Consider the following 26,863-nt stretch of genomic DNA (forward strand, 5'->3'; position numbering starts at 1 on the left):
GTGTGTGGAAGACTTGCAATGCTGAACTTGGGTCCATCCATTAGGGGGGTCCCATCCTGTAACACTTTTTTTTATTTTTCTTTTTTTTGGTTTTTTTTTTTGGTGGGGGGCTGCTCTAAATTGCCAGCCTCCTGTATCTGGTGTTTGCCTGGAGATCTGGGGGTAGATACAAACTGGTCTGTTTATTGCATCTGGCACATGAGGTCATGGAGTAGGTGGCTGCTGGTGGTTGGAAATGAGTCTTGGAAATGAAGGAGATGCAAGCTGAACTTTTTGGGGGACTTTTGAATGTATAACCCATAAATGCCTCCAGCAAGGTTTTCAGGAGAATAAAGGGATGTTTGAGAATTGCACATTATCATTTACCTAGGGATGACTCAGCCAGAGGTAGTCCCCTTGGAATGCAACTACTGAGATTGTTGTAGTAAAATAAGGATTATTTCTTCTGTGCTTCCTCTTCACTGAATACTCACTGTTAACAGCACAAAATTTTGGTTTGTGCAGTGGACTTTGTTCTGTGGTAGCTTGTGACCTTCCAGGCTGGTCTAGCAAGACTTTTGGAACCAGAGAATGAAGTTGTGCCTGTGTGCATAAATGTAACTGTGGCTGCCATGAGTGACCATTTTTGTTTTCCAGGTCTGTAATGTGCATGTGCTCTTTGCCCCTGTCTGCACCTGAAGCAGAACTGCTCATGTCAGTTCCTAGGCTGCTTTCCTGGAAGACTCAGCTCTGCTTTTTTCCCAACTTGTTTTTTCCCCATACCTAATGATTATCTACCTATGCCAATTTTGAGATTTGCTGTCTGGTGTAGCTGCTGATGGTTGTGGTGGTTCCAGTGTCCCTGAGCCCTCTTCCTGCCTGTAGAAGGCAGTGCTAAATAAATCAGAGAGGATTTCATATGGCACAGAAATATTTGCTCATTTCATCATTAGCAGTCAGGCTCATGGCATTCCTCAAGGGGAAAGCATAATATAACACTTCATACTTTTTTTGCTTAATTTCTTGACTGTAGAGTACAGCTGCCACTGATGCAGCTGGAATACCAACAGCTGCTTTCCAGTGCCCCATGTCACATCTTTGTGAGCAGAACTGTGTCTTTCCTGTTTTCAGGACATTGTTTAGTTGCTCTGAGCCTTCTGGGAGGCCTCACACAAAATTCTGCTTGCTAACAAACTATGTGTTAAATTTTATCAACAAAAGTCTTTTCACTTTGTATTTTTATACTTAGCCTGTCACGCTGAAAACCTGTTTCACCAACTTGGAACTACACCTTCTATTTAAAAGGTGTATTTTTTTCAGATAAAGTGTACAAAAATAGTGGTAGTGATACCACTAACAGTAGTTTTCACTGTGATCACTGGTGACAATGGTGGCTTTCTGATAGTAAAAGCAAGTAGCAGCATTAGGACATCAATATGAAAACAGCACTTCACTAATTTTAAACCACCACACCACATCTAGACTTGGGTTAATGAAAATGAATAATAAATCAGCTATTTAATTTTTGATTCCTGTACAAAAATGACAGCAGAATCCAACTGCAGTGCTGTATTTTGCTGGATCAGCTGCTGCCTATATTTTCTTTTGGTCTTGTCAGTATTTCTGGTTTTGAGATAAAAATTGTCATTCCTTTACTTTAGAGAATTAAGATCATTTTGAAATACTGGGTGACAGTAGCTTCTTATATGTGTTTTGGAAAAAGGAGCAAGTCTGAGTCTGAAGCCTACCAACCAGATAAATGATGCAGCAGAAAGTGAATTATGTGTCTGCTCATCTGAAAGTGGGTGGGGGGAACATATTTAAAAAAAAAAATAAAAAGGCTTTGAACCATTACTTGGAACACACTTAGAGAACTTGGGACTGTAACTTAGTGTTACAGATCTTTTTAAAATGTGTGCCCAGGGTGATTGCTGAGGGTCTGGCTTTCTTGTAGCATGTTGGTGTTATCTCTGGAGGTCAGGGAGCTCCTTCTTGGGTACTGTGCTGTGCCAGTGCATGCAGGGCTTGAGAATCCAAAGATGTTCAAGGAGTGATATCCAGTCCTACTTCTGTGGGGGAGGGTGGTGTTTGCTTGTTTTGTTGTTTGCTACCTCTTTATTTATTAACAAAGTAAAGAATAACCATTTATTATTTTTCTTCAAGACTATTTTCTACATTATGTTTTTGAAGGCGTGTCACGCTGCTGAATTCTGGTGAATATTCTCTTACTCTTTCATTTTTCTTCCCTGGAGAGTTGTTAAACTAAAACTTTTCTTGAAAATTTGTAGAATATTATTTCACAAGAGAGTTTTGAAAGACAGTATTCTTGGTGTAAAAGAAAGCTGGTTTGTATGAGTGTGGAAAGCTTTGTTTGTTTTAAGTGATACTGTTATACCCACAGTATTAGTACTTTCCTATAAAATAATGCTGAAATTAAAGCCAAAATATTTTCTGAAGGACCATAAGAAGTGGGTTTTGTTCTTTAAAAATTAAATATATTTGCTAAAGAATTATATTCCTTCATTATTTAATTTTTAAAATTGAGATTCTCTAGAGAGATTTGAGGCACTGATCCTCACAAGTGTTTTTGTTATTGAAGCTGGACAGATAGCAGATACTGTGTAGGTTTTGGTTCTGTGGTTATTCCCTCCACTTATAGCATGTTTGCCTCCTGTCTGCACAGTAAGGATCTGGTAGTTCAAAATATTAAGGAGTTAATTTTACCTAAAGTTTCTCAAATACAGAAGTGCCTCAAGGGCATAAGCCCTTTGCTTAATAATTCAGCTCTTTATAGTAAGTGTTGGTATTGGTTTCATTTGAATAGGAATTGTTTGAAAAGTCTCATGCAGACTCTTTGAGAGGGAACACAAAAGAATGCATAGGTTTACATGAGAATTCTTAGTTGATTTTCAAGCCAGTCCCTTCACATTGCATGTGGCTGTCACAGATACACAGGTATATGTAATGGGGCATATTTATGAAAATTGTTGTCTTGTATGTGATGCCAAAGAGTACTTAGAAGAACCCTTTTGCTTCTGCTGTTTACATTTAAATACTGTTCAAAAGTCTAATTTTCTGATTCTTCAAATACTGTTTTAATTTTCTGTCTAAAATGGTTTGTTTGGCACTGTTGATGTTAGGCTGAAGTAGCTCTTCTCTTTCTCTGGTGTTTGTCCTGTTGGTACTTGTAGAAAAGTCGTAGTAGCTTTTGATTTGTTAAGGTAAATAATTTGAGATGTTTAGACTTCCTTTTACAAGAGAGACTCTTCTTTCCTCTTACCCCTGCAGTTCTCTTCTAAATTTATTCAATTTCTACTGATTGTGGGAAAACTGTATAGAGTCTGCTGAGATGGTATTAATATTTCTGCTTTTAGAGCAGGTTTGTCTCTGTCTCTTCTACTGCAAGAGCTTGGGAGTATGAACTGAATCTATCAGGAAGCAGATTCAGAACAAGATGGTTCCCTGCAGTTGGTCTGTGGAACTGCTGGCTGTCCAGTATTGTCAGTGTGAGATGAGTGGACATGGTTTTAGAAAGTGGTGGGGAAATTAATGGAAGGAAAATCCATCAGGAACATTTCCCATCTGTGCCGGGGAAGTTTCTGAACTTACATTGATGGAGTCTGAAAAAATATAAGGGGAAAAAAAAAATCACTGTATGCTCACCTCTTTCTTTTGCTGTTTTTTCAACAATGTGGGTTCATGTAAAAACTGTGCTAATCTTTTATTATTGCTGTTTTAGTCCATGGATGTTCAAGTAAATTCAAAGGCAGGTTGCTGCACAGGGCTGACTATTAGTCTGGCTTATTTTAACTTTACTGGAAGTGTGTCCTTGTTGAGGTCCAGAATCCTTTATGCTTTTTTTCATCTGCCTTATGCTGGCAGCATATACTCACCTTGGTTTGTTGACTTATAATCCAGTAATTAATGTATGTGAGTTTGGGTTTTTTTAGTAGTTTTAGTAAGCCTGTCACAGAGCTCAGTGTCTTACGTGGCAGTGTAATGTTTTACTGCTACGTGTCTCCCAGACTGCCTTTCAAAAGCCATCTGATGGGTGTGGTTTGGAGTTGCAATGTCCTTACCTCATTTACAGTTGATAAACCTAAAATAAGACCATAAATTCAGTCCAAAGGCCAATATCTTATCGTGGCAAATTATGGAGATAATTATAGGATGATAGGCTACCACCAATAAGTGTAGTTAATATTACAGCAGTTTTCCTTTTATGTTGAATTTTGTGCCACTTAGGCACTATAAAATATGTGTGAAAATGGATTTTAGGTTGGCCTGAGTCACAAGGAAAACGTAAGCACATTGAACTGTTGAATGTGAAACAAGTGCAGGAGACTGACCCAGAGTCTCAAATCTCATGCCATTACTGTGCAGGAGGAATACATTTTGACAAATTTATTTACTCCTGCTGCACACTGGGCTGTGTAAGGGCACTGTGGATGCTTTATGGCAGAAGGGAAGGTGAAGTTGGCCTTGTGCTTCTTTGAGTCTGCCATTGTGTGAGAGGCTCTGGCATGACATGAGCAGCCACGTGGGAATGTGTGGAAATAAAATCAGCACGAGCTTTAAACTTCGTTTTGATGTTCCGCAAGGACTTGGAGTTTTCCAAGTCAACCCACAGCAAAAGCAGTTTGAAATATATTTTCAGCATACTGGCCTTTATGGAGTGCTTCCCATGCATTGGACAGAACTCAGCCTTGCCAGTCAGGAGATTTTCTGTGTGAGCTACATGTACCTCAGGAGATGCCAGTTCTCCATCTGTGGCCTAAAGACAACATCAATATTCTCTTTCGCATGGGCAAGTGTTATTTATGTTTCCAAGCTTAAGCATAAAGGTTACCCACCTCCTGTTGCTTTCACAGGACAGGCCACAGGTGGTCCAGAATGATGTGGTTTGCTTTTTTTGGATGTAAGAAAATCTGTTACTGCAGAAAGCAATGAAAAAAGAGTCTTTTGTACTGCTGTTGACACTTTAAAATAAAGGGCTTAAAAAGACTGACATTTGGGATTGACTTGCATCATGCTACCCTTCTCCTTTTATGAATATTTGAGACTGTCTTTAAATTTGATACATTTTCAGCTGTTCTTAAACTTTCTCACCTTTGTATTTTTTCATCCTCCCCAGACATTCCCTGCAGAGGGATAATCACTTGTTCTCTTAGGGACTGGCATGATTGAAGTGATTATTTTGTGGAGATGCTTTGTGTTGGTGGGTTGGTGATGATGGGAAGCTGTTGTTCAGCCTGCTGGAGTAGGGATGGAATGGTCACAGTGGAGAAGATGCTGTCTTGGAGGGCTTGAGTAAACTGATCTGCTTTCCATCTCTGGCATTTTCCTGTGACAAAAGTTTCATCTCTTACTTGGTGTTCCCTCTCACTCCTTTATTCTGTCTGAGCTTTTATTTGCCCCTCCTCTGTTTGTGCCCAGCATACTCTTTAGAACTTAATTCAGTGTCTGACTCTGCTGTGCTTGATTCAGAAATTTGTAGGTTGCTCTGCTATTTCCCCTGTTTTCTCTCCAGGGGAATTATTTTTTCAGGGTGACACGATGTTTTGGCAGAGATTTTTCAGTGTATTTTGGAGTGTTTGTGTACATTAAGGAAGGTGAATGAAATGTGTGTGCACCATTCCACATACATTTTCTAATAATGATTAATTCAGTTCCTTGGGACCAGGACTTGAAAACATCCAGTCTTCTGTGGAAATCAGTTTTTCCTGCATTCTGAAGAGATCTTGTTAGCTGTGCTTGTGTATTCTGTCAATTCAAGATCTATGATCAGGCCATAGAGTGTTTTGAAGGTGATTTTATCCTGTAAACAAAGATAGATTACATTAGTGACAGTGAAATGGGAAGCAGGGGTGTGTCCTGTTCATCCAAAACCTTAAGAAGGAAGACAGTCAACATTTCAGCCTTAAGGAACTGTCCTTCTAATGGAAACTTCTTAGTGGCTTTATGGCTTTGGGTCACAATTTTGGTGCGGTTTTTTTCAGTATCAAGTTAGTTGCATTTTTGAAAATACATTGTCAGTAAAACTACTGAAGTTCATTCTAGGGTTTGGCATTAATGTGTAATTAAAATTGATGTCTGCCACTGTAAATAATGTCAGAATTGATTGTTCCTCTAAAGGACCAAGTCATGACAGCTTTAGCTGAAGAGAGAGCTTAGGAAAACACCTTTTGTGGAGTGAGTTCTGTGGAATATGGCATGTTCATCAAAAGAAAACCTTGTCAAGAAAGGTCTGATGTATAGAATTCAGTTATTCCTAGCATTATTCAATTTTGAATGCAAACATTACAGTAATGTATTATAAGGGACTCTGAATTCAGAGTTGTTTGATGTATGAGCCACATTCACATCTTGGTTTATGAATGGTGCCAGGAGAACTTCCTGATGTTCAGTGCTGATCCTCACACCTCTTTTGGGTAATTCTGTTCCATTTCCAATTTCTGGTCATGGATTTCACACCTCAGAGGGTTTATAAAACGCTTTTTAACAGTTTGTGTTGTTTTAAAAATTTTTGGATTTTCTCTCTTTGAGAGATGAGCAGTGTCAGTGCTTAGAGATGCTGGTTTGGTCACTCTGAAAGGTGGTGTGGGTGCAGCACAAGGTAAATGCTGGGTTAAAGATTTGGGTTCCATACAGTGGAATCCACATTGTGCAATTTTTTTAGTCTGCAAATAGAGATTTTTAAGAGACAAATGGCCACTAGCTATTTTCTGTTTGGGACTGGTACATGTAATGAACAGTGTAAGGTTTATGAATTGTGTGTAAAATTTTAATTAAGAGAAGTGCACAAAGTTGACCTTTAGAAACTAGTATGTTCAGGATGTGAATTTCTTTACCTAAAGTGTAGTGACACATTGTAAAGGCAGTTTTTTAATAAACTCATAAAATTCTATAGTTAATGATGTTTTGAAGATGAGGAAACTAATTTTGGATTTCAGTTTGTTTCATAATTTTTAACCTTTGCTGTTAAAGTTCAAATACAGTACAACTTTAACCATTCTTTTTTATAATTATGAGTTTTATATTAAAGAGTTAGGTGTTACTTTTTGAATTGGTGGCTTCTGGTCCATGAATATTGGAGTACTGTACTTTAATTAGTCAGGGTATGTGGTGAGTGAAAGGCCCAACAAAAGAGAGTATTGTACTTTTCCCAGTTGGGCATTGTGTAAAAGATTCCTTGCAGATCCTTCTCTTGGAAGGAACATCATCATGATGGAACTGAGAACTCAGAATTGAGTCTGTGTTTGTAGTGTTCAGCCAAGACAGATAGTGGTGTGCCCAAACACCTCAGTCAGTACCCACCTCTCATGGATTGCAATTTTCTTTATCTAGCTGAGTTCTTTTAAATCACAAAATCCTCCTTTTCTGCCTGAAGTCATACCATAGTTGTGGGTGGGGAAAGGATGGCTGGAACAGTTCTCTGTGTGTAGGTGGGAGCTTAGTGTTTGTCATTCTGCCTCTGTCATGCAGAGAATCATTGTGGTCACTTTTGGCTTAAAACTGAGGTTGTCTCTGGAATCTGGTACCTATGGCATTTGTAATGAGTATGGACAACTCAAATGTTTTAAATGAGCTGATGCCTTGAATCTTGATCTTTCTAGATTTAGATCCTTAATAGATAGTTTTAATGTGCTGGAGTTTCTTGTGAATTTTTCGTGCATCCTCTTCCCTTCTATAATAGAATTGGTTTCTGACCTGCTGTACTTAGCAGGAACTTCATCCTTTAAAGCTGTCTCTGTTTTCTAGTTCAGTAGTGTTCTTGTAAATACATACAAAATAGATGGAGAATTGGCATTAATCTTCCTACATAAATGTTTTCCCATCTTGGTATTTTTTAATGTCTGTCTGTATATTGGATGTCAAATTTGTTAGGGCATGGGAAGCATTATTCAGGAAGATCCAGGGAAATGTTAATGTAAACAGTCTGTGTGACAACCTGCATGGCTGTTCACCCTGCAGCTCCAGGAGTCTTCAGGATGTTTTGCCTGTGACAATTCACTGTCAGGTTTTACTTACCAGAAGACTCTGCTGTCCAGTTCACAAGCAATGTTTTGAGTGTATTGTTATTTTAGTTGGTGTTTAGTGCACATTATGATGCAAATGCATACTAGTAGCTAAAATAATTTGGACTTGGGCTTTGTAGCCCATAAATGTAAAATTTGAAATGTCTATGAATATACTTTCCCTACCTGTTACTGCCACATAGCAGAAATAAGACATTTATTCTTTCCTGGAATGAGCTTCAGCAGCTCTGCCATTCAGAAGTGGTACTGCTCACTAGCTGTGGACTTTATCCAGAGGATTGTATTCCTCTTATTTTCTCACTGCAATTTCTTGTTCAGATTGCCATACGAGGGGGGAAAAGGTGAGGGATAAGGCTTGGTGTTTGCTGTATAAGCAGACAAGGGTTACAGTTCTTATGGGAATTATTGTGCTTTTCAAGGTGTTTTCTGCACGTAAAGTTCTCCTACAAAACATTTTTCTATGCAGGCTGGTTTTCATGCACATTTGGTTATGTTCCAGTGTTGCTCATTTTTATACTGAGCATAATTGTGTAAGCATAATTAAGCAGCCACAGAGGAGAAAATATGAATGGCTATGGAAAAAGGAACATGATGTGTGGACTGTAGCTTTATGGGAGATTTCAGTGATGTGATGGAAAATCATTGGGATGGACCCTTCTGCTGCACTGGCTGTGGTAACTTCCAAAGTACCAGCATTGTGAGACTCCTTGAAATAGTGATAGTTCAGTATTTAAAACCAGGTTCTTTCTGTCTAGATTTTTTTTTTTTTTTAATCCTTTGTGTCTTAATGTGCCTTTACCAATTTTGTATCTCCTGTGGTGCTGAAAATTCCACACTTCCCACCCTATTAGCATTAGTTTTTACACTTTCTTTATGAAACAGCTCCTGACCTATTTTCACTTCCATTCTTCTAAAATAAATCATCTTGTCCTTGTATTTTCAGATGAAGCTACCAGCAGTATTATTTCTGAGTACCAGACCATCTCTAGTGCTTGAAACCTTTTGAGACTGAAGTTTAGACCTGGGCAGGTTTAGCAGAGCAGAGCACTTGGTGGTAGCTTTTAAATACTTTTTGATAGTTGCCTTTATGTATTGCCTTGTTTTCAAACAACACAGACAAATCATTTTGTTTAGTCTGAAACGAGGTATTTTCACAAATATATGTTTGTTGTGTCAGTCTTGGTAGACATTGTCTTGTGCATATGTATGTACATTGTTCTCTATTTAATACCTCTTTTTTTTTTCAAGCTGCTTTATTCTTTGTTTCATTGTCATTCTTATGCTTGGTGCCTGATAGGCAGTGTTCCATTTCCAAAGACTTGTGTCCAGATCCAGAAATATTTGCATAAAGAAGTTCAGATCCTTTTATTCAAATCCTTTTTTCCTTAGGTAAAACAGGCAGCTATTAATGCAGATTCTGGCTTTATTTGTGGGTGGGTTTCTGTGTTTGGTTGTATTTTTCTGCGTTGATTTAAATTGCATTTACAAAGCAATTTATCCAGTGAAAACAAAACCAGCTATTTATTTGTTTATCATATCTTACTTAAAATCTGTATGAAATGCTGCAGACTCCTAGATAAAACTGGCTTAACATTAAAAAAAAAAGATAAGTTTGTCTTTCAGTGTTAGCTTCTAAATGTTCTGAAGTATGACATGCCACACCTCATTTGTGATGTTCTGTGTTGGTATAGGTGAGAATTGCTAGAATAAAATCAGATTTAGTGGTATTAAATTTTAGTGTGTGGTGAACTGTTAATGAGCTTGAACAATTGCTAAATTAAGGTGCTGCAATTCTACTTGAAATAGACTTACTGTGGTAAAAATAGCCAAAAAGATGTTCCAATTGCCTATGAAAAATCTACTGCCACTTGAAAATAAAGAAAGTTGCTTGCATTTGTTTAGTTTTTTTTGGTAAAGATTAACTAGAAAGGAATTTGAATTATGAAGTTCTGTATAAAATCTGCCATAATCTTTGGAGTTGCCTGATTATGAAATATTTTTAGGGAGAGGAGGGATATGATTCTGTTTGCTAATAATTTAGAATTTCTAGAAATGATGTAGGTGTGTGTTTGTACATAGACATTGATATTTGTAGGTTTGACTTTATTTAAGAGAAATAACGAGAGGATTGCATCCTCCAGGTGGACTCAGATTTAATGCAGAGTGATTCACCACATGAGCTCCAGTCAAAAAACTTTTCATAAAATCCACTTGGTTATGGACACTGTCAGCTGCAAAGGACTAAGCTTCCTGCATTTTATGTATGTAAAGTATTTTTAATATGTAAACTATTGAGTTTGCATCTGTCTGACAGAAAACCCTTGTCAAGAATGTCTTGCAAGTATTCTGTATTCAGGGGAGGCAAGTTGGGTTTTTTAATCTCTGCTAAAATGTCACTTTTCTCCATTTAATCATTGATTTGCATGTATTCTGTTTTGTATTCTGTTCTGCAGTTCTGTGCTTTTTATGAAGCAATATCCCTCAGTTTTCAACGATAATTGAGTTCATGTTAATTTTCCCTTGTAAGCTTAGCAACCTTGACCTTACTTCTGCTGCTTACTATGTAATATCTCATCTACCATAGACATTATTTGAACAAAAAATATATTTACATCTTCAGTATAATCTGGAAGCACATAAGTCTTAGACTACAGTAGTGGCTTTTAAAGAAAATTCATCTCAGTTGTGGCCATCAGGCTGTGCATGTATCTCGTGTGTGCAGCTGCTTTTCTTTATTGCCTGCACTGTTTATTCTTGTATCCTGTTTCATGAAGCATTTGTCATAAGAAAATAGATTAGCCAAAATTGATGGTAGATTTCTTGAGAAATGTTTGAGGAGGTTCAGTTTCTGTTGTTCTATACTAATTGTCCCTGAAATGATAAAGACTTTGATCCTAAGTGTTGCTAGCAGACTAGAATAAGCTTGTAACATTCCAATATGCCGTAAAAATCCTGGGAGAACAAAGTTACTGCAGAGACCAGTTCATGTTTTTCCTTCTTGAGGCCTAAATGTTTTGGGCTCTGAGCATGTTTGTGTCCAGCAAGCTGTACTTTCAGCACTCTTTCTGAGGCTTCTGAAATAATGGAGTCCATACATGAAATACAAGGAGAATAAACGTGCGAAATTGAGAGAGAAATTTCATAACAGAATATGAGCATCGCAAAGACAGAGCATATAAAGAAGCTTTGAAAGCTGTAGTGGGAATTGCTATTGAATAAGAAAGTAAAGGAAGTTAAGGATATTGTGCCAATACATAATATGAGAGCCTTCAGTGGAGGATCTGCTGCATTAATCTGGGTTATCTTCAGGCAAATAAGAATGGTGTGCTTTTCTCTGCAGAAGTAAATGAGATGTTCTTGTAAATCATCTGCAGCTCAGAAGGTGAAGTGTATCTAGCCAGTCACTGATAGGGGAAAAATAGTTTTACCTTCTGAAGAATTCAGGCTTGTCTTTTGTTCTGTGTGCTCAGCTGATTCCAGCCCTGCTCACACCCCCGTTGCTGCAGAGCTGGAACTTCACCGGGAGTTTCTCTGGGCGGTAACAAATTGTTGTCATTGTTGTTACCAAATCACATGTGCGTTTTGGTGAATTGTCGAAAAGAGGAGGGGATGAGAAAATAAACTTTTCAGTGGCTCCTCAGTGGGCCTGAGGGAGGGAGAAGGAGCCCAGCAGACACTTGTGCTTTCCTGGTCTGTAGGTGCCCCTTGGTCCGAGCAGTGGTGAATGTGTGATTGTCACCTCAGTGGCCAATACTGACCTTGGAGTTCCTTTATTTTCCAGAAGGATAAAATATGAGCTAATTAACATTCTGTTTCTAACCATTACTGTAGTGTGTATTTTGTTTGTCAAGAGGCTGCTGATGTTTCCCTCTCCAATTTTCATGTGGAATCTGTGTTCTCATTACCTGCTCACAAAGCCCATCCAGTTGAGTCACTGGAGGCACAAGAAAGAGAAGCAGCGACTCTTCAGTATTGTCACCCTCCCCTAGCTTGTCTACATATACAATAGTGTTTTATGTTGTTAAATTGAAGGTTTTAGGAACTTCTTGAGGCTTTGAATTTGTGATTTTACACTATATTGTCTTCATTGAAATGCTGTGTTTTTTCTCGAGCAGTTAATTTATTACCCAGTAAAATTCAAGTAATTTCTTTCACTCTGTTACTGCCGGTTGTTGCCATGCTAACAAATCAGATTGCTGGCTTTTTGGTTCCCTGTAGTTGCCAGGTATTTTTCCTGCTTTAAGTAAAAATTTGCTGACTCAGTGTACTCCTCCATTTTCATATCATTAATGCATTAAAGAATTAATAGTTAATATTTTGTCATGTTTGGCCATTTAGCCCTGCTAAGTTTCATTTTGATCAGTCACGCTTGTCATGATTCAGAAAGGATAACATCACATTATCTTCTTCAGAAACAGTCTGAACAAGCTGTATTGATTTTTTTTTCTCTATTATTTAGTACAGTTGTTTAAGAATAGTTTGAATTTGTGCTGTAAAATGAAAACAATTGCAACCAATGATAATGATAAAGTTTTTCCCCTTTATATTAATTGAAGTAGAAATAACATTGTTACTTTTCTTTATAATGCAGAGCTGTAATGTTTCTATGACTCCTGTATACAAATTTTAGAATTCTGGTTTTATGTCTTGGATTTATCAGTTAAATTTGTTTGGTTTGGGGATATTTATTTATTTTGTTATGGTATATTCTCAACTCTAGGGTGTTTGCTTCATTAAATGGCATTGTATTAATAGTGACCAAAATCGACATTTAATTTATGGGGTTGGTTTTGTTTGGTTGGTTTTTTGTGAGTGTAAGAAGGGAATGGTTTTAAAACCATGGTGGAAAAAAGAATCTTGTTCCTTATCCATTGGAATGATAAATAGGGAACACACAAGGGTCTGGTAATACATTTTAAAGGTGATTCTAGAATTACTTCCTCCTTTTTGGAATGAATTTTGCTGGCTTTTGTGAGTTGGTAAATACACCAAACCTTTTTCTTCACTCTACAGTATTTAAAGGTGTCCTAAAAATTGATATTTGAGTCTGGGCAATCAGGACACCCCCAGTCAGGAACTATGATGTTATGAGAGGGAATTTGTGTGACAGTTCTGTATTACTTCAGTTGAAGGTGGCCATTCAAACAACGTGAATGTTGTTACTGTTTTAGTGTCCTATGAGCCAGTTTCTTTTCCTGCAGCCATTCCTGCATTGGTTGCTGCTTCTGGTCTGGTTGCCACACTGCAAAGCAGCTGCAGGCAATTATTTTGCCAAGTTCCTAAATTCTGCAGGTTTCCCTTTTATCTTCTTGTAGTCTTGAACAAAGGGAAGGAAGTGTCCGATGTTGTGTAGCAATCTTCTTTTTCATTTCAGGGTCTTTTTCTTTCTTGTTAATTTGTCAATACTGGCAATTCTCAAGGCTGACTCTATTGAATGCACTTACAGATCCATACAGTATGGAGAAATAACAGTGCTTAAAAACCTCAGGGGTTTTTAACTTCCTTAGAATTCCTAGTGTCTCAGGATAATTTAAATGGGTTGCACAAGTAGTGCCATAGGTGGCCTTTGCAGTTAAAGAACCACTAAAATGAGATCTTCTGATTGATCCTTCCAAGAAAACATATACAGATCTGTGTTGTTGTAACCTCCCTTTTACATCCATTCATTCAATAGAGACAAATTCTTACCTGTGCAGAAAAGTACTTGGTACATTCTGAAGATCTTTGTGATGGGTCTGGTGGGGGAGGCGGTTTCTTGACCAAAACCAGAGTTGGGCAAGTCTTTGCTGGTGACTCTGCCCTGAGTGCTGGGAAGAGCAAGAGCCACAGAGTGACCAACCTGCTCTTCCTGCAGAGACCCAGGATGTGACTTGGTGTTCCCACCGAGGAAATAACTCTTGCTTTCAGTTTCTGTTTCATTGCATTAGAATGTGCTGGAAGAATTTTAAAAAAAAATTATTTCAAACAACCTTCCTGAGTTAAGTTTGTGTAAACAGGAGTGTGTTGCTGGTTATGTTGCAAACCATTTAGAGGTCAGCAGAGAGGGTTTGCTTTAGTGGTGTAATTGAATTACTCTTACAGGAACAGATAACTTACAGTTAACTGTGGCTGAAAGGGGAAGTTCTGGTGTCTTAGCCTTGCCTTGTGCTGGCATCAGTGAGATGGCTTAGCAGTATCTTCAGTTTGAGTTCTAACATAAAGGGAAAATCTGTCTTGTTGAGAATTGCTCTGAGCTGTGTGAAAGGCTTGGGCATAGTTTTTTACATCCCTGCTACTACAAACACTGTATGATATGTCCTTTAATGAGGATTTACTTAAAAAGGGCTGTGGGAACACTGAGGGTCCCCAAACACTTAAATGTTAAAGTGCGTGTGATGTGTAATTTCCCTGAACATCTGTACAGAAAAATCCTGTTACATTTGTTCATAAAGTCAAGTCCTCTTTAAACACCTGTAGCCTAATTCTGGAAATAAATACTAGAGAGGAAGCTAAGGTAGTTTATTGTAGGCTGCCTGTTGTGGTGGCAGTTCCTGTATGCTCTGAATTGCAAAAGGCAGAATACCAATTTAAGAAAATATCAAAATGACTGTTTTCTTCAGCAGCTGCAGTGAGTATTGCAAATCATCAGAAAAAGGGAAGCCTATCTACAAATCAATGTGTAACAGTAATGTTAGGGGACACCATGAAGAATTTTATCATTTGTACAGATCCAGAGATGAGACCAAAAGTGGTGAGAGGAAGCACAGTGCCAGAAACAAGGTTCTGCACTAAGATATTGGCAGATGGGTTCAGCTGGTGAACCTGATATTAAGAGTCAGTACATAAAAAATTAGTAATCTTAAGAAATGTACTTTAGACTTCTGTGCTTTGCTTCTGATTTTAGGGATGATATTCTTTTGATGGAGACTTGACTGACTGCAAGAGGTATTTATAGTGATGGGAATAAAATTAAAGGAGTTGTAGATTTGATCCATGGTGAAAAGAATTGCAGTCCTATCACTGCAGTTTGCTAGGGCAGAGCTTGCAGCACATGAAGGAAAAGTTGTGCAGAAGATTTGAGGCAGAGGGCAAATATACATCTAAATTTGGTATCTTTAGAAGACAGCCAAATAGCTACAGTTTGAAATATGTACTTTAAATTTATGTAAATATATTTCATGTTTTATTAAATCATTTTGTTACCACATGTACACCTGCAGTTCTGTAGCATCATAGCTTTGTTTTGATTCATAGGAACTTTGCCTCTGAAAACAGCTATAAAATCAGGATTTTCTGGGCTTGGAAGGAGGTGAAAATATAAAAGAAGTGATACACCTCAGTCTTGGGGTACAAATTGCAACCCAGTTTAGAAGAGATTAGATCAGTAAGTGGGTTCTCCACAGATGTGTTTTAACTATTTCCTAACATTTCCTCATTTTATTTTTGGTGTTTCTCCTTTTGATGATTAATAAAAGTGTACTCAAAGTAGATTATAAACATGGGCAAGGCTACTGCTTTAAATATTTGTCTTGATTTCTTCCCCTCCTCTTTGAATATCAAGTTTTAATAAAATCTCTTAAGAAAGGTCCTCATTTCACAGAATCGTGAAATATGCAGAGTTGGAAGGGACCCAAGGTTTTTGATTACTGTGATGTAATAAAATCAAGGAGTTCATAATTGCAACCACATTTGAAACATAAACCCTAAACAGGTGAAAGTCATAGATTAACCAGCTGGAATTAGAATTTGTTGGAAGTCTGTCTGGCTTTTGAGAGCTGTGCTGGTGTGAAGGACCTTCACTCCTACTGAAGTTTGTTCAACTGCTTCAATTCAAGGGCTAATAAGTTCCAAAAGTTGGGAAAGTGATTTTATTTATTTATTTATTTATTTACTCATTCCCAAAGTGTAAATAGGGTCGTGAATTAAAGATGTAATAGGTTAAAGATCATGGTAATTACAGTGAATAGGTGTCAGTCCAGTTGTTAAAAATGTGTTCATAGCACAGATCATTCTTTGCTTCTGTGTGTATCACTTAAAAACTTCTGGGGTGGTTGTTCTCAAACTGAAACTAATTTCTGATTGGATTTACATTTCTGACTTTAGCTTTTCTTAGTGTGCAGTAGAAGGAAGTAAATTATTTTATGACATGATAGATGTGAAAAGAATCAGATCATGGGAAGCACATATGAAGTTTGTACAAATTTCATGAGCAAACATGTTGAGATAGTGTATTTGATTTAGCAAAAATGAGTGAAATAACAAAAGAAAAATGATTTCTTTAGGGGGAAAAAAGCAACACAATGAGAATAAAGTCAGAGAGGTTTCTTTCTTGCAGATTGGAAAGAGTGAAATCAATCCTTTTGCATTTCATTGATTTTAAAATTAAAAATTGTCATGAAAGTTAGAGGTTTGTTTTGTGTTGAGGAAATCGAATCTCCACAGATAAACCAGAGAAAATTTCTGTTTTTCGTTTGTTGTCAATTTGCATTAGAATCAGTGAAGTGGAGCTTCCAAATCTGTTCTTAAATGCTACATTCTTCTTTGAAAAGTGATGCTGACATTATTATTGAGAGTGTTTGTAGGCCTCATCTTTCAGGCTAATAAAAACCTGTATTATTTCTCAGAAAATAGATTATTTGCTTTGGTAAAATACAGAATTTTGAAAATCTTGTATTTCTTTTTCCCAGGCTGTTCGCTGCTATGAATCGCTAATTTTGAAAGCTGAAGGAAAGGTCGAGTCTGATTTCTTTTGTCAGTTAGGTCACTTCAATCTCTTGTTGGAAGATTATCCAAAAGGTAAGAATTTTTAATTCTTTTGATAAATGTCCTTGGGGAGTTGTTCTTTAGTGTAGGTGACACAACAGTGAAAAATATTGGGCTAAGTCACTGTTTTCTTGGTTTGTACTGCATTTCAGAGCCCATAAAAAAATCGAGTCTGGTGATGTCTTTACAAAAACAATTTTATTCTTCCTTGTTGTTTTGTTTGTTTGTTTGTTTTTAATGAAAAAGAAAAACCTAACTAAAACCCTCCTGTGTTCAGATGTAAATATGAGGTTGGCTGACAGGCCATGTCTGATGGCTGCCTGCCTTTCAGTGATTGTGGGGAGTGAGAATGAGAGCAGGTTAGAACATTTGCTTTTTTTTTTTCCATGGGACATCTTTTTTCATTGTCATTGCTTTTTAATTTGAACATGAGTGCAGTTCTGTTTGTATAGGGAAACAAACAACACCCCCACCCTGAAAATGTGTGCTCCCACCTCATGCCTTTTTCCAAACACAAAGAATGGTTTGCAGTTCCCTTGGGATGCAGGAACAGGGAGATGAGTTACAACTGCAGCACTGCTTGGTGACTCAGGCTGCTTGAAGCAGTGTCTGTAGGTCTGGCTTTCTGAGACCTTCATTCCTAAAGTGAGAAATGTGTAGATTTGATGTTGCTCAGAAGGAATTTGCAGGTATCTAAATTCAGTCTGTAAATTCAGAAGGGTTTGGGTGATGGAGGCATCTTTCTTACACCCCATCCCATCCAATGAGTGGGACATAACCAAACCAACATAACCATTTCCAAGTCCAGAGGCATGGGAAAACAGGGGACATGGCAGTATGCTGTCTCTAAATTCAGTGAAGAATAGTCTGATCCTTTGGTGCTTTCATTTTGTTTTAAGCAAATTCTGCCAAGCCCTCTGCAAAAAGACTTACACCACTCTTTCTCATAACTCTAACACAGCTAGGTGTGAATGCAGTGTGACCTTCTGGATATATTTTACTTAGCAGAAACAGCCCAGGATTACAGACTGACCCGTATTAACTCTGCTTTTGAGTTGATAACAGTTAAGAGTGACAGGACCAGGTGTTGCTGTGGATCAGAGGCAGGGTTTACTGATGGAGCATCTGCCCTGTACTCTGTGCATGGTTTTAAAAACAAGCATAAAAAATCCAATTGATGGTTGAAAATATCAGTTCTCCAGAACTGTAAAAGAGATTAGCACAACAATGTGAGAAGAAATATTAAGCCATTAAAAATCTGAATTAAAGTACTTAATACTTTCTAAGATGCCTATTTAAAGTCACATCTCAATCGTGAAAAAAGCCTCAAGAAGACAAAAAACCTTGTTAGTTATGGAGTATTAAAAAAAATGTGTCTGTATTTTCAAAGAAGTATAGTAGTAGTTAAAATACTGAAGGAATTTTTAAAATAAACAAAACATAACAAAGAAACCATAACAATAAATAAATCAATCTGCTGGGTGCCCTGGCAATTTAACCAGCACAAACCCCACAACATTAATGTAGAAAGGGAAGTTAAAGGGGTTTTTAAATTAAATGAGGGACATGTTCTCTGCAGTTTTTGAACTCTAGTACCAAAGACTGTAAAGCTATTACCCTCAATGCAGAAAGTCATAGGTGTTCTATAACTAATCTACTACTGCTATTTGAAAGAAGTAGAATGCTTGTGTTCCATTACAAAGTAAAAATAAATCTCATTACATGATACAAATTTTGTTACTTTAATTATCATATATTCTAGTTGCTTTGTAGTTAAATGTTATATAATTTAGAACAAAAAAGTAAAGAGTTCAGAATATTTTGACATCACTAATGTATATTTTACTCAGATTTTAAGTCCTGAAGTTCCAGAAGTGTAAAATGCTGAAGGAGCATGGTCTTCACAACCAAAAATCTGTGTAGTCTGAATTGAGTCATGGACAAAGTCAGTGTTTTTAATAGGTTGGATGGAATTAATGAAATATTACAAGACAACAGCATATATAATGCTCCACAATTTCCTTTTCCCTTAAAAGCCTGTTACTTAATTAAATATCCTCAATAAATGCAACCACCTTATGTACATAAAGAATGAAGTGTTTTTTATAAAGACAGAAGTAATAGTGTTTGGTTAAAAATGTTTGCAATGAAGTTTGTGCAGTGTAGAACAAATTGTGACAGTAGAACTGGGATTAGTGATGAAGATGAAGCAATGCTGGGGTGACAGATGTGGGTTTCACATTGGTCATTTCTTCTCTTTAGGTCTGTCTCATTTTTTTCACAGACATACTGGCAGTGAAGGATCATGCAGCTGGGTGCATTTTGTTGTATGCTTTTGGTGTTTTGATGTAGCTAGTATCTTCTTCTGAATGTACTGAGACTCTAGGTCATTTCTTTGTAAGAATTGGGACTTACACACTGTAAGAGGGATCTTGGGGGAAAAGTCATGGCAGGTTTATCATTGAAACTCACATTATTGGGGCTAATCCTGCCCTTGCTGCATGTACTCAGAGGGTATCACCTTTAAATGTGCAGTAAGCTGATGTCTGATGCTGAAGTCTATTTAACTTTATTTTTTTAATGTAACCTATTAAATGTCAGCTAAAGGGTTTTAGTCATGGAATGGAGTTGATGTGTTAGCAGCACTCTGCTGCTGTTAGGAAAAGATCCTGTGCAAGGATCAGCCTTTTTTCAGATTTTGAATGCAGTGAGACACTGATCACCAAGATTGCAGATGGATTGGTTTTGGCTTTGCCTGCATATTCAGGGTGGGTTCTGTGCTCTTTCATTGTATTGATCATGACTAACCAGAATTCAGCTTTGGGATTTCCTCAAGTGGGAACATTGACTCCTCTTGGTGAAAACTATTTCATTTCCTCAGTAGAATTGTCTTAACTCTAATCTGATTGTTCCTCCTTTCTTTTTTGACAAGGCAGCTATTCCCCAGCTGTTGGGTTGTTTCAGAGGTTCCCAAACCTCTGTTTCCTGGGCAGGCTCTGAGTGGCATCCCTGTCCCATGTCTGCTTTCTTTGTGCTGGCACAGCTGAGCCTGCAGCTGTGTGGGGAACTGATCCAGCTGAAAAATTACCCTGCACAAAAATGCTGTGCACTTGCCCCAGAATGTGAAACCTCAGCCTTGAGGTTTTGCTGGAGGAGGTGGATGGGTTGTCATGGAGGCCTTTGGATGCTGGGAGGATTCTGAATCCAGCTGGGACTCGTGGTGTGAACCTGTGCATGGTTTGCTACTGGATTCCTTGGGACAGACAAGTTTTTTACCAAATTATTGTCCTCTGGTCTTCAAAGAAACACACGTTCCCCCCATAACTGGCTGGTTTCCATAAGCAGTAAGGAGGGCACATAGTGATGTTTTAAGGTTTGAGTTCTAGCAGACTTGAGTTCTAATTGACAGTTCTTTAATGAGCTCGTGGATTGACATCATCTGTGTTTTCCTTAGGGATCTGTGTTTTGCAGAAGGGTCACATGCATTGACTGTGTTCAGTCTGTGACTTGGAGGACAGCTCACAGTGGCACAAATGGAGATGCACTTTAATAATTTGTCTCCTTGAATTTGCTCTAAGCAAAATTCCTGGAAGTAGAAAATGCAGTTAATGAATGAATGATTAGAGAAAAACATGAAATTATTTGTGCCATAGTTACTAAAAGTACAATAAGTATTGTATTGAAATAATTCTTATTGTTGTACTCAAGTGGTAGTCTCATTTTTAAATGTTCAGAAATGTTCAGTTTTAGCAGTATTTATTTTGATTATAGATGGTGACTGCTTTGTCAAAAATACTAATATGAAAACATTTTAAGTAATTTAGAAGATAGTGTTTGTTAGTTATGGGGGCATTTTTTTAGTAATCAATCTAAAATTTAAAGCAGTACTGAACCCCCCCCCATAATGTTATTTGAGCAGCTCTTCTATTAGGCTGCAACCTAAACCCAAAATTTAAACACTTTCTGATCATTCTTTTGTAAAGTTGTTTGATTGTGAGAAACTCCCAAATTCAATGTGTTCCTTTGTACTTAAAATTCCAGCTCTGTAGGGAATTTCTCTGTGGTGGTTAACGTCTTTCAGGAATTTGAAAGGAAGTATTGTTATTGGGAAGCATTTTCATTTGCTGTGCTCTCTGAGGTGCAGGGTAGTAGTGGTAATTTTATAAAATATAAGGAAGAATTTTTCAGCATGGATAGGATTGTGCTGATTCCTGCTGGGCTGTCTTGTTTTACTGATGAGTCCTGAAGAACTAGAATGAATTAAATAGTTTGAATGAGTCGAGGAAGAGATGGCTGTTTCAAAAAATTGTGATGTTTAGGTTTAAGGTTTTTATTTTGTTGTTTGTAACTGGTACTAACTGGTAAAATTCGAGTTGCTTCTATTTACAGTTGTTTAACAGAATTCTGAAGATAAGATAAATTTTGGGTGGTTAATTTCAGGTAGTTTAAACCATTATGTGAAATTTCTGTAGAAAGAAGGAAACTTAGAATATTAAAATGTTCTTTGTAAATTGTATGTATGTGGGGCAGAAGTTAGCAGTCAACAGTTTTATTATAAAACATCCCAGGGCCATGTTTTTGACTGGTTGTCTGAAAATTTGAACACTTTGGACAGTGTTCTAAATAAGCACTAAATTGTTAAAAGTCCTTTTTGTGTAATATACTCTGGGAGGATTATTGAGCTTGATGAGACTCCTTCACTGATTCTCAATATTTTAAGACTTCACAGAGTTCAAGATCTGAAAAATTTCTGTAACTGTTAACTTCTTGCAAAACTCTTGTCTATCTTTCACATTTAATACTTTATGGGACTGTGGGCTTCACACCACTTTGCTGCTGCATTACATTTTCAGATGAGGATGTGGAGTTGTTAATAAAATTTCTTAGAGGACTATTTGATGATTTTTCTGTCTTAAATCTATGCTTATGTTGCTTTTGTGTGTCAGCCTTCATTCTATGTTAAAACAAAGACATGCTTCAGGCTTCTTTGATTGTCTCTTTGGTTCTTTCAGTACAAATCTCTGGAGGAAACAGAGAGCAGCATCTGCCTGAGGCCTTAAAACAAAAGACCTGAGTGGCATTCTGCTGTTCTCACTTCCACAATTTTTGGGTTATTACAGAAATGTAGAATCATGGAAGTTGGAAAAGACTTTTCAGATAACCCAGTCCAACCATTCACTCAGCACTGCCAAGGCCACCACTGAACCGTGTCCCCCTGAAACACATTTTTGTGTCTGTAAAATGCCTCCAGGCATGGTGGCTGCACCTCTTCCCTGGGCAGCCTGTGCCAAGGTCTGACAACCCTGTCACGAAGAAAAATTTTGAAATATCTGGTCTGTATCTCTCCTGGTACAACTTGAGGCCATTTTGTTTGTCCTGTCAAGACTTGCTGCTTGGAAGCAGAGCCAGGTGGACACCTCACCTCACTAAGCTGCCTTCCAGGTAGTTTGTAGAAGGCAGCAAGAAGAGTTCCCCAAGCACCTTTTTCTTTTTACCAGGCTAAACACTCCCCTGCTCTCAACTGCTCCTCATCAGATTTGTGCTCCAGGTCTTTCCCCAGCTCCATTGTCCTGCTCTGAACATGTTCCAGCACCTCACTGTCCTGCTTGTCCTGAGGGGCCCCAGAATGGACACAGGATTTGAGATGTGCCCAGTCCTGCTGGCCACACCATTGCTGGTCCAGGCCAGTGCCATTGGCCTCCCTGGCTCTCTGGCTCAGGTCTGTCCAGCTGGTGACACCATTCCAGGGCCTTTCCCACCATCACTTTCCAGCCCCTCTTTCCCCAGCCTGGACCCAATTGCAGGACCTGGCACTTGGCCCTGTTGAACTCAGCCCTGGGTCCCCTTGTACAGGTTGTTGATGAAAATATCAAACCTAAGTGACCCCCCCACACTGAGCCCTGGATGTAATTCCATTTCCCACCACTCCCTGAACCTGAACATCTCTGAACACCATCCAGCCAGTGTTTGCCCAGCAAAGTCAGTTCTATTGGCCGAGCCTTGGAATTTTCTCACCTTTTGATGTCTTTAATTTTATGGCAGAGCAGTTTTTATCTTGAAGGGTTAAAACACCATGATGGATAAAACCTGAACTATATATAAGCTGTTTCTGTAACCTGCAAATATCTCTTAGGTGTTTAATGAAGATTTTTTTTCTGGAAGCAGTCAGGTTTGAATCAAGAGATGTTCTCTTTTGAAGCTTCCCTTGTACACTTCTTAAGCTAATTTTCTATTTTACTATTAGCTTTCACATGAGATAAACACTAAGTGCTTGTTTAAACATTGAATTAAAAAGAATTATGTTTTAGAAAACGTATTGTTTTCTAAATGGAACTTTGGTTTGTATTGAAGTTTCCTTTTCAGGCTATGTTGTCAAATTAAAGCTTGATGTTTCTAAGTTCAGTAAGCCAAAAATTTGTGTTAGTCACATTTAGCCTTGCAAGATGCCACTAGATGGTGTTAGTATGTAGTTCACTTTCTTCTTACTCAAGCACTAAAATACTCAAACTGCTCCATGTTTTCATCACTTTGAAGGCCTCTTAAGTTATAAAGTGTCATAAAGTAAGTTTGTTAGAGCAGATCATAAAAGCCATCCTCTGTCACTGCATCATTTGTGATGGAAATGTGCTAAAGGTGACAAATGGGTGGTTGTCAGTCAGTCTAGACATTTTTCCTCCCCACTGTCACCTTCCTTGTTTGTTTAGGTCAAGCATTTAGATTCTGGATACAAAGAAAGATTGTCTTATCTTACGACTAAAACTAAGTTTTGCCAACATCTTGTGGAATTAAGTAGATATAAAAAAAAATAAATCCTAGAACCACATATAATTAAGTCAAATTTTTTATTCTCTGTATGATACCAAGGAATCTTAAACAGGGGGGAATAAGGAACAACTGTTACCCATATTCTGCTTCTGATGTGTCCATTGGTCCTATCATAGCAGGAGAGGAAAGCAAACACTTAGGGGCACATAATAAAGTCTGTCAGGGTTAAAGTAACCATACATATTGCAAAGTGGGTAGTTGTGGATGACTAAAAACCTGCAAGAGGAAACCAGTGGACTCCAAATGTGTCAACTCACTGAGGGTCAGCTCTGCACAAGGTGCTGAGGTTTACAGACAGACTGTGAAACGAGCCTGAGCTGAGGAGGAGCCTCACTTACTGTTCAGTGGTTGCAATTCTTTTAGAAAGGTAGGTGGTGTTTTGCTTTTCAGAGCTGTTTCAGGTAAACATCTTATTTTCATCAAGCAATACAGCTGATGGTGGTTGATTTGAAAAGCTATGCATAGCTTTGGGGTATACATGTCCCCTCCTCTGGGGAGGGTGGAAAGTGCTGGATCTGCCATTCTCACAGGGTTTTCAAGAACGTGATCACAAGGATGACCTGTTAGGAAAATAATATACATGGCCAGGTTTTGGAGAGAGGTGTTCATAGCAAGAGCATAAACTCAAAAAGTAGAAATTAAATAAAGGACGGGAGGATGGAAACTGAACTGAATAGGTAACTGAACACTTCTTTTAGTAATTGTTGAGTGTTATTTTAGGTATCTGAATGTGGTCTGTCAGTTTTGTGCTTTTAAGAGTTTTCTGTGGTTGACTATAAAATATAGTTGAGAGTGAGGCAAGAGGCATTGTCCTGCTGACACTCATTCCTGTTCTTTGAGTCCAGTCATGCATTTTTTGGATGCTCATGAGTGTTTCACATGCAGAGAGAAAAGTTTTTATGTCCTTTATTGTCTTTATACAATTCCATATGTGTAAGAATTTCAGTGGCAAACTTCTAAATTGAAAAAGCTGGAAAGTAAGTTCCTAATCAAAAGATTGTCTGCAGAATCCTGCTGTGCCTAAGAGTGATTTCAAAACATTCATTTTATAATGTTTAACAAGAACATCATAATTGAAATGGGGTTGAAAGAGGGGCAGTAGTTGATAGAACCTTTTTGTGACAAAAATTGTCTGACTTTGGAATGACCGGTCTTGGATGAAAAGTAAAGGTACAAAATGATATTTCAGCCTTTAGTGTTAGGGTGTTTTTTTGTTGTTGTTCATTTTTGTTTGTTCTTGGTTTGGCTTTTTTTTAATAATACTAATGTGCTGCATGACCCAAGTAACTGGTATTTTTTACTTTTTAATATACCAGGGAATATCATCCTATAGTCAGAATCATAACACTGATAAGGCACACCCTGTGTTACAGATAGGGACTTATGTAAAATTCTTGTGGCTCTGCAGATTCAGTTGCTCTTTTTTTTCTTATTTTTAGAATGAAGTTTTTATTTTGAGGGATTTGCACTTATTTCCTGTAGATACATAGTTAATTTAAGGGAGAAGTTATTTGTAGTACCACAGTACAGGTTTTAGATAAGTTACTAATTTCTACACCATAAAATTTAGGATAAATATTTGCTTACTGGTGACCCACTCAGGGACTGTGAAATATGATAGGGTTCAAAATTTATGGTTCATATTTTCCTTTATATCTAGATTGATTCAGTTTTTCCAAAAATCTTGCTTTCATAATTTGATTTCTGGTGTCTTATATGCAAAATTCTTGCTGGGGGTATGCTTGATTAGGAATATTTAATGTGGGCTCTGGCAAAAAGAACATTTTCATGAATATTTTTTTCCTGTTTTTCTTTTCCTTGAATCCTTTTCAGCAGAGCTTGAGTGCTCATGAAGCAGATGTTGAGTATAGATGTTCAGTGTAGTTATAAAAGGGGCTGAAATCAGATTTCACAGGTAACTTACTATCAGCTGGGCACTGGATAATATTGAAATTGCGCATAGTAACATTTTTAGTTGTCTGTCTTTCCTGAGCAGGAATGGGTCATTTAGCTGTGGGTTAGGGGAACCCTCTGTGATGCATCCTTACACATTTTTAGCAGAAATATGAGAATTTTAGCAATTAATCTGCACAAAGCTAAGTAGAAAGAGAATACTGATACCTAGAACAGGCTGGAGCCTGGGGGTTTCTGTATCCCCCAGGAGGATTGGGCACTACAGACACTGAGGAAGACTGAAGTGCCCTCTGTTCCTCTGGAAGAGAAATGTGGCTCCTTGGGATGGAGTCCTTATTTTCTTATCATATAAACATAAATAGACTTCAGCAGTCCACGCTTCCCATGTGCTTGTTTTTAATTGAAGCTGAGCTTGGCACATTAAATGATCACTTCAGCTGTTCCTGTGGGAAGATGCTGAACTTTATTGAAGAATGGAAGAGGTAGAAAAGAAAATCACAGCCAGACATCTTTTTTTTCTTAAAAAAAAGGGGGCAAAATGTTATGGTGCAAAAGATTCCTTTTGTTATAACTTCCCTATGTTAAATGGAGGTGCTAGGATTTTTCAGGGCAAATTTCTTCTTGCTTTCTTTTTTCCTATTCTTTCCCTTTAAGTTCTTCTGTTTATGTATTTTTTATTACTGTTGACATTTTATAAGCTTACTAGCAGTGCTTTAACTGCTATAGGTAAGCATATTCCACCTCTTCTTTTTAATGGACATTCTCATGTGGGTGCTTCCTACATTTTTAACAGCTACAGTGAAAATGTTCTCCCTTTTATTTTCCCAGTATAAATCCTTAACATTGTATTTAATGTTCTTTTCATCTTTTATCCATATCCCCTGTATAGTTGATTGCAGTAGTTACTTAAAAAAAAATAAGTTTACAAAAAGTTCTCAGTTTCTTGAATCTTGCATACTATTGGCCTGAGCATTGGAGTGTACTTTTAACCATTAAAATTGGGATAGGTACTGCTTGAGTAAAAGGAAAACCAACTCCTTTTATTTTGGATGTGATGCATTACAAAACTGGCTCATAGTGCTTGTGCATGTTCCTTTTGGGGAAAGCATGTTCAGAAGATAATTATTCCTTTTTGTTGCAAACTTATTAATGGTGCCTGGGAGAACTTGAATCTAGGAGGACTTTTGGGAGGGAGTAGGGTGTGATTTTGTCTTATGGTGGAAATCCTTTAAAACATAATTACAGAATGTGACTAGAATGTGCTTAACATTCTTCAACTTATATTGTTAGACTGAAGTCATATCCTTCAGTTTGTACCATTTTTTTGGGGGAAGTTGGAGGAAGAATTGTATTCTTAAATTGTG

At 37.6% G+C, this 26,863-nt stretch overlaps 1 protein-coding gene across 18 annotated transcripts in view; it reads left to right on the forward strand.

Annotated features, from left to right (window-relative positions):
• The window catches only part of KDM6A (lysine demethylase 6A), a 148,815-nt gene that overhangs the window by 17,479 nt on the left and 104,473 nt on the right, over positions 1-26,863 (forward strand). For all 18 annotated transcript variants that reach the window (XR_013774031.1, XR_013774032.1, XM_079304116.1 and 15 more), the window contains exon 3: positions 16,685-16,793. Coding sequence is in view for 16 of the 18 variants with exons in the window: in XM_079304116.1 (XP_079160242.1) it covers positions 16,685-16,793 (109 nt within the window). In the remaining 2 variants the exon portion in view is untranslated. The remainder of the gene's footprint in view (positions 1-16,684; positions 16,794-26,863) is intronic.

Source organism: Erithacus rubecula (genome assembly GCF_903797595.1).
Source record: "Erithacus rubecula genome assembly, chromosome: 1".
NCBI classification, from domain to species: domain Eukaryota; kingdom Metazoa; phylum Chordata; class Aves; order Passeriformes; family Muscicapidae; genus Erithacus; species Erithacus rubecula.